This window comes from Gymnoscopelus microlampas (assembly GCF_963454915.1).
Source record: "Gymnoscopelus microlampas genome assembly, chromosome: 6".
Taxonomy (NCBI): domain Eukaryota; kingdom Metazoa; phylum Chordata; class Actinopteri; order Myctophiformes; family Myctophidae; genus Gymnoscopelus; species Gymnoscopelus microlampas.
Genome location: NC_139943.1, coordinates 27,290,082 through 27,303,960, shown reverse-complemented (window position 1 = coordinate 27,303,960; position 13,879 = coordinate 27,290,082). Strand labels below are relative to the sequence as shown.

The following is a 13,879-nucleotide window of genomic DNA, read 5'->3' as shown; positions in this document are numbered from 1 at the left end:
ATGTTTTATTTCAGCAATATAAATAATTTATATAGTTTGTGTAGCAGCACTTTTGTAATTTATCAAAAGTTTGGATAGGTTACAAAATTGCTTAGGTCCCCAAATAATATTGCACATATTCACTAGTGATATATTGTACATTTTTACATATATTTATTGACAGAATATAATATGTTACCTCAGTCACACCCAGTGCAGTATCAAGTGTCAGACTCTAATCTTTTTATTTTATTTTTACTTTATGTACTAATTCCTATCCTGTATTTCACGCGTACTGCTGTTTCTGCTACGACACCTGAATTTCCCCATGGGGATCAATAAAGGTTATATCTTATCTATGGTAAACATGAACAAAAACATTCACATGAACTCTCAGGGGAGGCAGTGGCTTAGGAGGTAGAGCAGCAAACCTAGAATCGAAGATTGCGTGTAGAAATGTCCTTGAGCAAGACACTAACCCCTAACTACTCCTAATGAGCAGTGTAGGGCCTTGCATGGTTTCTTCCTGTGACTGGGTGAATGTGAAATACATTGTAAAGTGCTTTCGATGAAGGCGCCATATACATGCATCCATTAAGTATCAAAGCATTTACATACAGTATAGTATCCTGATACCCTTACAACTCCATGTCCCTTCACAGAACTGGCAAAGCATCTCATTTCAAGCATTTATTCTTCAGATACTAATAATCTATTATGGCATGCCTAACACACAGTATTGCCAAAAATGGCAAAGGCCCATGTTAAAGTCCTGGTTTGATAGTTGGTACAAAGTTCCATGGGTGGCCAGTGTGAGTGTGTGTACTGGATCATTGCAAAACATGTTGTTTTTATTAAGATTTATGTTTATTTAGAGGATGACTGGCACTGGCAAACTGTTTGGTAGATTCAGTACATAAGGTTCATTGTGCTCCAAGGGCAGCAAGTTAATTATTTCAAGCAACACAACCTGTTCCCTTGTTCTTTACATTTATTATTCATATTCATAGACACATTTATGGAAATGTATGGTGGGAGTCAACACACTGTAGTCAATTATAACATTTATCATAATGTCATTTCACTGAGCTGCTCAAGTCCCATATCTGTCATTGTTTTATACATAAATAGCTGCTGGCCTTGTTCTGAGGTAAATGTGTAGTTTCTTAACCCACTGCTGTCAGCTTAAACATGATACATGTCTTTTGTTTTAATTATATGAAGCAGTAGTGGAAACAAATTATTAACCCATTCTGAGTAAAATGAATTATTATATAGCCAATGATGCCTGCAAATGTATTCAACTAGGCTACAATCATTTTTTTGTTTAGTTTTTTACTTCAATGCTGATAGGATGAGTAGGCTTTACTGTATGCAAAGGTCAAATTTGAGGGATCAGCAATTTTCCAAACGAAATTCATGTTGGGATCAATGAAAAATAACTCCTGCAGATCAGGCCTAACCATTGCACTGCAATGAGAAATGCATACACAAAGGGAGACAGGTATACATACATCATGAACCTATGTCTAATAATGAATATACTTAGCACCATGTGAACAAATAACCCACAAACACCTAGATTACATCATTCTAAATATAAGCAAGAAGTAGCCTAGTGAAATTCGGCATCATGCAAATGACCTATTATGGCTACAAACAACCCCAGGCTGTTTTCTATGTAGCTAACGTGTCCATGAAGATGCGCAGCCATGGGTCTGCAAGCATTGGCGAGAAAACAAGAATCTCTGTATTCAATGTGTGGAGATGACGTTTAGATTTTTTTTTGAACACGTGAGATGGTCCTCTTGAAGATCAGCAAATAGATGCTGTAACCCTCATGCGTGTTTATTTGCCAAGCATTTAAAATATATTTTGATTTGACACACGATGACCATAGCAGCCTAGGACACTGACAATAGGAGAATAATATGTTTTCACATGTGAAGTACTGTGTACGTCACAGCAGTTATGAATAAGTAACTTTTTAGGAAGGATGCGCAACGTGCGTCCTTCATTTTGGCGCATTACGCACGAAGACACCGGGGATCCCAAAGTTCCCGAGGGATACTGTTTATTTACATTAACTGGTTGAACATTGTGTCGGGTTGAAAGAGTTAAGGGATGCCAAACCAAAGCCATGCTTATAGGTTTTTGGGAGTGATGTAACGGGGGTGTTATGGCACAGCCCTCAATCTCCACCAATGGAAATATAGGCCTGGTTCAACACCCATTTTTGGGGAGCTTGCTATAAATCCCGCTCATTAAGTCATTCCTATTCATTTACTATCCAGTATCGTGTTTTACCTGAACATCTGCTAACTATCTATTTGTAAACATTTTGGATTAAAAAAAAAGGTATTTACAATATTCTTTTTTTCATACAGAATGTTGTTGCAGTAGCCTACTTCTATATTGCTACTGCTACTTTAGCACAATTAAAACAAAATTTGAAAGAATGTTAGATGACATTATGAGAAGGGTGTGTAGAATTTGCATGACTGTGCCGACAGGGTTGCAGATATAATTTTAGACATTATTTTATTGCATTCTGCAGTATTGTCCTGCGGTGATAGAGAGAGTCTGCTGTTCTTTGATTAATTGTGCTTTAATTTGTTTTTCTGTAGCTTGTGTTTTAGAAATCGTTTTGAGAAATTCGATCTTTTATTGGTCAGTGCTTCGGTTTTGCGGGACACGTGAATCTCTGATAGTTTGTGTGAGATGTTTAATCACAGGTGGTCCTGTGGGTTTAACAATGTGGCCATATCTTAATAATGCAGGGTGTTATGTTATGTTGTATAGCCTATGCTGAGTTTATGTATTATTTTAAATAATTAATTGATGATCAACAAAGGACATTAGTTATATTAGTCTGGATGCTTTATTGACCCCTAAGGAAATTCCACAATGCCACAATGCCTCCTGAGTTAGAACAGCTGCAAGCTTGAGTATGTAATAATTATAATTTTGGGGAGAAATTATGGTCAAAGCTTATCAGTGTAATCAGAAAAAAAACCACATGTTAAGTCCTTAGGCATCCTGCCAAATAGTGTATCATTGTATTAACACATGGTTTTCCCCCACCAGCAGTATCAGTTCCAAGATGGACAGCAAGCCTTACCTGGTTCAGATAAAGGGTAATGGAGTCCATGGAAATAATGCAGTCAACACCAAAAGCCTGAATGTGACTGGAGTCAATGGGAAAAGCGTGAATGGGAACGGTATTCACCACGTCCATGTGAATGGCATGTACCCAGCCAAAGCCAAGAGCCGCAGGCAGACATGGGACATCAAACCTTCAGAGATGGCTAACAATACTCTAAATCCCATCAGAGCAATTGTTGATGGGATGAAGCTCACCCCGAACCCAGATAAACCCATGATTGCACTTTCCATAGGTGAGAATATCTGTGCATAACAGGTATTATTGTTTATAATATATATTATACAGAACACTCCTTTTAGAATCTCTTCTGTGGCCTCCTAAGTCATTGTTTGTGAAGATGAATATACTTCAATGGCAAATTCGTACAACAGAAATCTTATAGCAGGGTATCTCAGTTAGTTTTTTTTCGCTTGTTGCACTGCTGACATCTTACTCATATATTATTACTGACCCTGGCCTACTGTTGTATCTGCTCCTCAGGGGACCCTACTGTGTTTGGAAACCTGCCCACTGATGACTCTGTGCTCCAAGCCATGAAAGATGCCATTGACTCCCACAAATACAATGGATATGCTCCTTCTGTCGGTGAGTCGCAAAACTGTTTTTATAATATATTGGATGGACGTTTGATCCGCACAGAGAGAGTGAAAGAGAGAAAGAGAGACACAGAAACACGCATAGAAGATCTTCTTGCTCCCATTACACCTAAAACAGGCAGCCTCTGTCGATAGCTTTAAAGCACAGCTCAAGACCTATTTCTTCACTCTTGCTTTTAGCTGACTCTTTGGTTGATTTTTAAGTCCTCACTGTATTGCCTATTTTAATGTTTTATGCTTTTGCTTTTATTTTATTTTATTTTTTGTTTGCTTTATTGTTAAATTGGTTGTAACTGTAACTGTATTCTTGCTCTGTAAAGCACTTTGCGCTGCATTTCATGTCATGAAAGGTGCTATACAAATAAAGTTTATTATTATTATTATTATTATTATTGATCTTTGTACATAGTACTGGTTTTGTCCCAGTTCAATGTGTACTGATTTTAAATCACCATAATGTGTGAGTATAGATAACTCATTGATTTATTTGTGTAATAAAATTTTACTGAAATGTCAGATGAGTTGTAGTCTACTTGGATAAGTTGACCAATAAAGTAACACATGGCATCACAAGCATCTACATGTGTAAGAGTAATTAATGCTTAGTTGTGTGCTGGTGTTACACACCAAAAAAACAGGTCTACAAGCGATGCATTGTGAGCTTGTAGATCTGCTAATTTTAGTTTGCAATACAGTGCGCAACAATGTAAATCAGGCATTGTGCAGCAACGAGAATTAATCAGTATATTTCTGTACAGATCCTGGGGTGCAGGTCTAACCTCAAATATATTACAACAACTCTGGACTGACAAAGGCTTACCTTTGATTCTAGCACTAAAGATACACACATCAGAGAGATTGTGGATGCATTGTGTGAGGTTGGTGTTGGTCGGTGCTGTTTAGAGGCACAATGCACACATTGTCTAGACACTGTCTGAAGTGTTATATAACCCATGTAAAAGTATCTCTTGCTCTCTTATTTACTGCTCTCTCTCTCTCTCTCTCTCTCTCTCTCTCTCTCTCTCTCTCTCTCTCTCTCTCTCTCTCTCTCACCTGCCTCTTTTCCCCTCTTCCTCTCAGTTTCTCTGATACATTCACATTTTACATGCCTAAATAAATTGTAAAGATGAATGTAAGAAATAACCATGTTAGATTTATCAAGCTTTTGTAATGAATAATGTCACATTTTTCAGGTTATCAGAAAAGCAGAGAGGCGGTGTCAAACTTCTACAGTTGCCCTGAAGCCCCTCTAGAGGCAAAGGTACCCCTTCATGATGTATTGCTGTCCCCCCACCCCTAAAGTGTGTCTCAGTCTCTTCATCACAGTACTGTCTCTTAACCCCTTCTCTCTCTGTCTACTGTCCCTGTCTAGGATGTGATTCTGACCAGCGGTTGCAGTCAGGCCATTGATCTGGCCATCAGTGTCCTATGTAACCCTGGGGACAACATCCTGGTTCCCTGCCCAGGCTTTTCCTTATACAAGACCCTAGCCGTGTCCCTGGGCATCAAGGTCAAACTCTATGACCTGCTGGTGAGTTATTATTAGGGTACCCTAGCCTAGGGTATAGGGTAACATTGTATTCTATTTATCTCTGCAAGGCCGGAGACAGGAGATTTTTGTTTTTGTTTTTGCCTGTCTGTGAAATCCACCTTCCACCTACCAAATCTTTCAAATTGGCCTCATGGTGGTGCCATAACAGGCCACTTCACATTTTGGTCTATAACTCTTGAACTGTATGTCCCACAATTAAAATAATTTTCCCATGGATGCCTTGCGTCATAACTCATGACGCAACTGCCCTTATAGGTAAGGAACGCAAAACGCTATTTTGCGTTTTCTTCAAAACATTTTCATGTTCCATTCCGATAGCCTATAATTGCCTTCCAAAGGGGGCCCATTTTGCAAACAGTGTCAGCGTCTGATCTACCCATGGATCTACCCCAAATTTTAATCACATTGAGGGGCATCTAAACAATGCAAAGCCAAAAGCTATTTAACTTTCACCCATAGAGGGCACCACCACCACAAATGCTACAAATGACACTGTCGCCCCACTAAATTAAGCACAAATGAACTTGTGCTTTTCAATTCAATAAATAACGATAATGATAATAATATCTGGAATTTATATAGCGCTTTTCTAGTGCAAGTACTCAAAACGCAATAGCTAAAAATAGTGTATAAAGGGTCAGCATGTGGCACAACACTTTATTCAGTTGAAAATATGTTATTTTCTTCCCAACATGTTGGGTGACACTTTGTTCTCGAATCATAAAGGCTTAACACACTCCCTCTTTATGCAGCCAGAGAAGACTTGGGAGGTTGACCTTCAGCAAATGGAGAGCTTGATTGACGAGAGGACATCCTGTGTGATCATCACCAACCCCTCCAATCCCTGTGGGTCTGTCTTCAGCAAGGAACACCTGCAGAACATAATCAGAGGTCAGTATTTAATCTGCGTTATCTCATACTGAAAGATTTACCCTTAGTTATAGTAAAAATGTTGCACTCGGTTAAAGTTTCAACACTCACAGTTATTTACTGTGTGGTTTTTGTGATTTTTGCTTTTCCCAGTGGCCTCCCGACACTGCGTTCCAATTCTGGCTGATGAGATCTACGGTGATATGGTAAGTACACGCACACATGCACACACACACACGCACGCACGCACGCACGCACGCACACACACACACACACACACACACACACACACACACACACACACACACACACACCTTTAAATGCATCGTACAGTGGAGGAGGCTGCACACTTTCCTCACAGTCCCTGAGAGGTAAGGGGTTGGAGGGAATCACATTATGTTACAGGTTGGCAGGTTGGCTTGGCTGTCTACAACTGAACCTCCTGTAATACCAGCGAGGCACATTCTTTCCCAAACTGGCAGGGGAGGTTGGGCTTGGCTTGGTGGTGTTTTCCCTGGCTCAGCTTGGGCATATGACCCAGAGAGGAGGGTGGACAGCCTCACATCAGCACAGGGAGGATTAGGGGCAATGTGGGGTGAGAGTGGGATATGGGAAAGGATTGGGGGGCATGGTATGGCTGAGTGGGAGGTCATCAAATAAAGGTGCACAGCACACACGTCCTTGTGAGGTGCCAGCCAACGGATTAAACACTAAATAATAAAAGAGTGTAGGCGCTCACTCGTAGCTGCCAATGCAAATTTGATTGTGGACACAGTCATTTTTCTGTCTCTGTCCACAATAAAAATTTGCATCGGCAGCTACGAGTGTGTGGCTATATTCTTTTGTTATTGTGTGGGAGGTCAACCAGGACATGCAGTGGGCAAGGTAGGATGAAGGCAGTCGAAGCGCTCGTGCATTATGCACAGGTTATGCAACTGTTATGTTACTGTATACAAACAAATAATGCTATGTGTAAAGACCTAGACACACACGATGTGTATGCACATGCACAGACTTTATACTTCAGCTACAGCTTTTTCTAAGGGTTGAAGTAAAGGTAGGTAGTAAGAGGTAGGTAAAATAGGTAAACGGGTAAAACAAAAGGAAAGAATAATAAAGAATGTCAGAAATAAAATCCATTAAATTAGTGTTTAATAGTTTTACTTTATATTTATTTTCATTTGTGAGAGCGGGAGTAAATGGAAAAGTCCAGATTTGGGGTTGGTGAGTGCACAGGGGTTTGGTCTGCATTCTTCTCACCCCCCCAATCTTTGCCCATAAAACACACAAGTACACCAGAATGACTATGCACTTTTTTGGTGCATGTGTTTGCAATTAACGCAGATGTGACCGTCTGCCGCAGTACAGAGAGGCGGGAAGGGGGGCGTGTGTGGTGAGGCGGGGTACGGGGGGATTGAGGGGCCAGGATGGCTCTGGGTTGCATCAAGACCCAGTTGAGACACAGCAAGAGAAAAAGGGGAAAAGAGAAACTTTAGCATTCCCCATTGATTTCCCCCCTAGAAGGTCCTCTGGTTTAGGGGAGGAAATCACATCAGGCCATGTGAGCATTGACCACCAGAAGCAAAAATTGCTCTGTTTGTCGATGAGATTTTTCTTTTCTCTTTTTTTTGCAATGTCATTCAGATCAGCCAATAGGACGTGGGGCGGTTCCAGACTTAATTGAAGCCAGCTTACTATAGTTAAAGCAGCAGCTCTCCACTTTTCCACTGTCCGCTCTCTTCTTTTGTTTTCATAGATGTATTGTACCAAGCCAAGTCATAGATTTTGCTATTGAATCGCACATTTTCATATATTTTTTAAAATAATAAGCAATTGTGTCTTATTTGTTTGTATTGACCTTTGTGTTAATGGTACAATGGTGTTAATGGGGGGGGGGGGGGGGGGGGGGGGGGGTTAACATACACTGTTTTTGTATGCTTTTTGTTATGATCTGTATGTGAAAATATAAAATAAAGAAACCTTGAGTGGAGTTAAATAAATAAATGCAGCTGCATTGCATTGTATTAATAATAGTAGTGTATACAAAGTAAGGAAGTAAAAGGTAAATTTTTTTAATAAATAACAGCAACATGAAAGTGTTTAGACACAGCTTTAGGTCACCTCATGCTACAAGAGTAGCCTGATCACCACAACTGTGCATAGATGCTTTAGGTGCCGGACTGTAATCATTATTTGTTTATCTTCTGTTATGTGCTTTGCTTCCTCTGGTTCTTCGGTTGTTGAATTAACAGGAGTACCTGTTCCTTGTCTCCTTCTCGACAGGTTTTCCCAGGCTGCAGTTCTCATTCCATGGCATCACTTACCACTGATGTGCCCATCCTTTCCTGTGGCGGACTGGCTAAACGCTGGTTAGTCCCAGGCTGGAGGATGGGATGGATTCTCATTCATGACAGGAATGGAGTGTTTGGCTCTGAGGTATGTCCTTCTCGGCCTTTAACCTCTAGTCTAGTCGTAGTGAAACGGACCTGAGTTGCACCTGTACTTCGACACACACGCACACGCACACGCACGCACACACACGCACACACGCACACGCAAGCACACACGCACACACACACAGAAATGCATAACACGCACGTAGATGCAGAAACATTCCTTGTTCATTCATGACTCAAGTTGCCAAAGGTTCACTCGTCCCGTCACTCTTCACTGCCATCTCTAAATACAACGTGACAATTGTATTAAAATAATCTGAAAATACATAAATAATACATACATACACAATTCATTACATATTTTCACCCACAAGGGGGAAGGGAAAGTTTGATTGGCGAAGTATATTTCCACATACATTAAACCCATCCTAACTGAGTAGTGGACAATTAGGGGTTAAGTGTCTTGTTCAAGGATACGATGCCAGCAGGAGCCAGGATTAAACCAGGAACCTTAAAATGCCCAGGAGACCTCCCTGCCTCCTGAAACACTGCCACCCAAACAACAATCTCTTGTAATCTGGTTTTTATATCGCTGTCTCTCCTTTCCAGATCCGACAAGGTCTAGTGAAACTGAGTCAGCGAATTCTAGGAGCCTGCACCATTGTCCAAGGGGCGATAGAGGGCATCTTAAACAACACACCCAGCAGCTTCTACAATAAGACCATCAGCTTTCTCAAGGTCAGTATGACAAGTAAAGGCAAGTAAGTCTGTGTACAGAATCTTTAACAAAGCTTCATTCATTTTTATTATCTTCTTCCTCAGTCCAACTCAGAGATCTGTTTCAATGAACTGTCCACTATACCCGGCCTTACTCCAGTCATGCCTTCTGGAGCTATGTACCTCATGGTGAGTACATCAAAGAAACATGCTCACTTATTGGTACTTAAAAAAAAAGAAAAAGTTTCCAAATTGCTTCACACAGCACATAACTTATTGTGTGTGTGTGTGTGTGTGTGTGTGTGTGTGTGTGTGTGTGTGTGTGTGTGTGTGTGTGTGTGTGTGTGTGTGTGTGTGTGTGTGTGTGTGTGTGTGTGTGTTCACTTCCAGGTTGGGATTGATATGAGTCACTTTCCAGAATTTAAAAATGATGTGGAGTTCACCGAGCGCCTGGTGACGGAGCAGTCTGTCTTTTGTCTGCCTGCTTCGGTAGGATGCCAACACATCCATCCAACCACCTATCCACCCATTCATCCATCCATCCATCCATCCATCCATCCATCCATCCATCCATCCATCCATCCATCCATCCATCCATCCATCCATCCATCCATCCATCTACTGTATTTCTCTTTCTGAATGTCTATGCATTAAGTGTCCTAGTATCATTACTAACAATCCTTTTCTCTTTGCCAGGCGTTTGAATATCCAAACTACTTCCGCATTGTAGTAACGGTGCCAGAGGAGATGATGGTTGAGGCATGTGTACGGATCCGAGAGTTCTGCCAGCATCACTACCGACCCTGCAGTGCAGACAGCAATGAGCTAGACCAATGATAGCTGGTGGGGAGGATGATAGAGCTGGACCAAAGGAAGAAGACCTATAGATGTACTTAGGACAGAGAGGGGGAGAGAGAGAGAGAGAGAGAGAGAGAGAGAGAGAGAGAGAGAGAGAGAGAGAGAGAGAGAGAGAGAGAGTAGGGAGCAGATTAAGAAAGAAGGCAGAGGTCCTCATATTGACATTGATTTGGAATCAGTTCTAAATAAAAAAAACAAGCTTTAGGATAGAATTAGGGAACATTTTAGATGATTCAGATCAGTGCCTATCGTGCCTGGTGCCACCCCTCTCTTGTCTTGAGTTGACGGATAAGTGAGGGGTTGTAAAGGAAGAGAAAAAATATGCCAATGTGTTGAACACTGTACAAACAAGGCATACCATGATGTACCTGTATATGGTGGTCCATCCGTATCCCATGTAAATTTTGGTGGGAATCCCATGTTATTAACAATGCTTATATTTATATTTTGTACGGGCAACTTATGTTAACCTTTGTTTTAATTGTTATTTTTTTGTTTGTGGATGTGTGACAGTTTATATCAGTCCAAATGATAACAGAACTATCATAGACCATGCATGCAATAACAAGCTATTTTTTGTTGATTTTTGGTATTCCAGACAATGAATGAATACATTCTATAATGCATAATGTAACTTTACATCTGCTCAATGAAATATTTTTCTATAAAACATATATTATAGGGAAATTGAAATGAGTGAAAAAGAATTGTATTAGTTTACTTGGAGTTATCAGGTTTGCATGGTCTGTTGCCATCTTTACGTACACTTTACAAACAGACTCTTTCTTATAGGAAACAATGTAATACACTTTGTTAGAACACATTTCAATGCATTAATGATGATATCTTGTCATGTTGAACATGTCTTATTTTTATTTTAACATTCATGTAAAAAGCTATTTAAGCCAATCAAAGTGTATAGTCATGAGCTATTGCTCTGAATTTGTGTAAGAAAATAAATGTACAATGTATAAACACCTGAGAATCTGTCATTTATTATTATTATTATTATTATCATCATCATCATCATCATCATTATCATGAAATTAACCCAATGAGTTTAATTGTCAATTTTGTATGCATACATTTAAAAGTGTTTTGTAAAATGTAAACTGCACTTTCCTCAGCTCCTTGCATGTGACCCTTCAAGACCTTGGGGGTCCCACCATAAACTTATGTAACTGTGTTTTAGAGGGGGCTGCATGTCGAAACGGTCCAGATGACACTGTTCATGTGTGTGGACTTTGACAAATAATGATCAGCAAATTTTATGAAATAGATATTTCTAACCTTGACATTTTAAGTAACTTACCATAATGTTGAGAAAATCAAACCATGCTTCAAGTCATAGAGTTGAAATGTTTCTTTCCAAATGAGATCCTGTCAGTTATGGGACAAGAGTACTAGAATCCTAGCAAAAGTAAACTGAATACTAAGAGTTAACTGACTTTTACATTGTTTGTAGAGTGTATGGTGTATCTCCCCACCCCCTACCCACCCCTCCTAACTTGTTCCGCCCAGTAACTGTGTTTTTGTGGCACCACAACCCATAAGTATGTATGGTATGACTCATGGGGATTTATATAACATTGTTTGTAGGGTGAACTCGCATGATATTTTTTTGTGTTTATCAAGGCCATATGTGAGATTAAGTGTCACAAGTTAACTAAAGATTATGATTTCTGAATAAATCAATAATTGCTATTGCTGACAAAATGGATACCATATTAATGAAGTAACAAACCAACTTTTATTGATAAATCACATTTAGACAGGCGTTGACAAAAGTTCTGTACAAGAATAATACAACCTGATTGACGGAAAACGAACCTGAAAAAACATGAAAAAACTAAAACAAATTAAAATGATGAATGAATGAATGTACATTGTTGTGATGATGCTGGAAGAGATACACAAATACTGTTTTTTGAAAGTACACATGATTTGTATGTTGTATATGATTTATACCTCCTTCTCAGAACATGACTCTTGTACTTTGCTATACAGTGAAACATGCACATGTGATGCACATGCTCACATGTGCATCATGATACTCAGTAATGCAGTAGTCAATGAAAAGGTAAGCAAATTATCACCATTTGGCAATAGTCATTATTTTCAGAAAAGCGATAATGTACAGTAGATTCCCTTTGAAATCTACTGTTTTCCATAACTTACCTCAGTTGTATACAGATTACTTTAATGTATAATGTGGAATTATGTAATGGAGTTAAGACAACTGGTGTTCAGGGGGGAAGACCACACCTGACAACATCCATGCCTGCATAAATAACAAAGATTATTTTTTTCCGCTCCCTGCTCACTGCTCTGCTACCACAGGCAGGCTGTTCCACCTCTGCACCACCGCTTCAAGCTGCTAGACCGATGTTTCTCAACTTTTTTGGGGCCAGTGCCCCCTAGGTCACTCACTCACTCACTCACTTTGTTGGAAATACTGAAGTTGCTGGGTTTGGTCACCTGGTCAATGATCCCTCTAGTGGACAAAACTGGTTTATCTCTATGTTCATTTGTTATTGCTTGGTGTAAGGATTAGAAGTTATGAAACTGGTGAAATTGATGTCAATGGTCACGTAACTTTACTTCAAGTACAAACATTTATAAATGTCTACTCCTACCTGGATCTGTCTGTCTGTCTGTCTGTCTGTCTGTCTGTCTGTCTGTCTGTCTGTCTGTCCGTCCGTCCGTCAGTCCGTCCGTCCGTCCGTGGTCCGTCCGTCCGTCCGTCTGTCCGTCCGTCCGTCCGTCCGTCTGTCTGTCTGTCTGTCCGTCCGTCCGTCTGTCTGTCTGTCTGTCTGTCCGTCTGTCCGTCCGTCCGTCTGTCCGTCCGTCCGTCCGTCCTCTCCGTAAGTCTGCCTGACTTACCTATCATTTACCCCTGGACACCCAGGCCTCACACGGGGTGTGCATCTGGACTCCCAGCCTTCACACACTCATGCCCCTGGACTCCCATATCCGGCTCACCCAATGCCACTGGACTTTCAAGATTCACATCCAATCTGCCACACCGCACTGACCATGGCTGCCACCACACAAACCATTTCCATTCTCTAAATAAAACAACTTATATCTATTTTAGAAAGTGTTTTTTTTACCTATAGTGAAATGAAGATTTAAGTCAGCCCTAAGAAATGTGGATAATCTGTGTTTAGGTGCATTTACCCTCCACCACACCATTGGTGATACTATATCACCACCTGTTGTTCAAAACGTATAACGCATTCGAGGAAGAAAGGCTACAGAATGCAATACATAGTTGTTTATAAGATAGTTTATAATTTACCTGACATGCCGCCCCCATCCCCCATCCACCTGCCCCTATGACAAAGGTGACCTTTACAATATCCTCCCCCATTCCACTATTACTGCTCTCAGTCACTGAACATACACATAAACAGTCCATGGGGGTGAAGTGCTTCTTGCATGGTCCAATGATTAACTACTCACCTGATAAGGAAGACAGAAGGGGAACGAGAGAGACAGACAGACAGACAGACGACAGACAGACAGACAGACAGACAGACAGACATACAGACAGACAGACAGACAGACAGACAGACAGACAGACAGACAGACAGACAGACAGAGAAACAGAAAGATAAAGAAGGGAGATATAAAACAGAAAAATAGAGGAAGGGAGCACCCTGACTCAAAGAAAATAACAGTGCAGGCTTGAGAGTTGAAAAGGGGAACAGGAAAGGCCAGCAAGACAGAAAGAGAGAGAGAG

The 13,879-nt window shown here is 40.5% G+C and overlaps 1 protein-coding gene across 1 annotated transcript; it reads left to right on the top strand.

The window, feature by feature from the left end:
• Nucleotides 1–3,070: 3,070 nt before the first annotated feature.
• tat (tyrosine aminotransferase) lies at nucleotides 3,071–11,087 on the top strand. The gene is made up of 11 exons (XM_084059258.1): nucleotides 3,071–3,377; nucleotides 3,626–3,730; nucleotides 4,935–5,002; nucleotides 5,114–5,272; nucleotides 6,046–6,184; nucleotides 6,317–6,369; nucleotides 8,447–8,599; nucleotides 9,169–9,297; nucleotides 9,382–9,465; nucleotides 9,667–9,765; nucleotides 9,973–11,087. The coding sequence occupies exons 1-11, from the start codon at nucleotides 3,083–3,085 to the stop codon at nucleotides 10,111–10,113; spliced, it is 1,425 nt and encodes a 474-aa protein (XP_083915384.1). The 5' UTR covers nucleotides 3,071–3,082; the 3' UTR covers nucleotides 10,114–11,087.
• Nucleotides 11,088–13,879: the final 2,792 nt, after the last annotated feature.

What these genes read in the sequence shown, in the direction of transcription:
- tat (XM_084059258.1), top strand. Translation starts at nt 3,083, where the DNA reads ATGGACAGCAAGCCTTACCTGGTTCAGATAAAGGGTAATGGAGTCCAT. An exon ending in CTGGAGCTATGTACCTCATG is followed by an intron (nt 9,466 to 9,666) that starts GTGAGTACATCA and finishes GTTCACTTCCAG; the next exon opens with GTTGGGATTGATATGAGTCA. An exon ending in TCTTTTGTCTGCCTGCTTCG is followed by an intron (nt 9,766 to 9,972) that starts GTAGGATGCCAA and finishes TCTCTTTGCCAG; the next exon opens with GCGTTTGAATATCCAAACTA.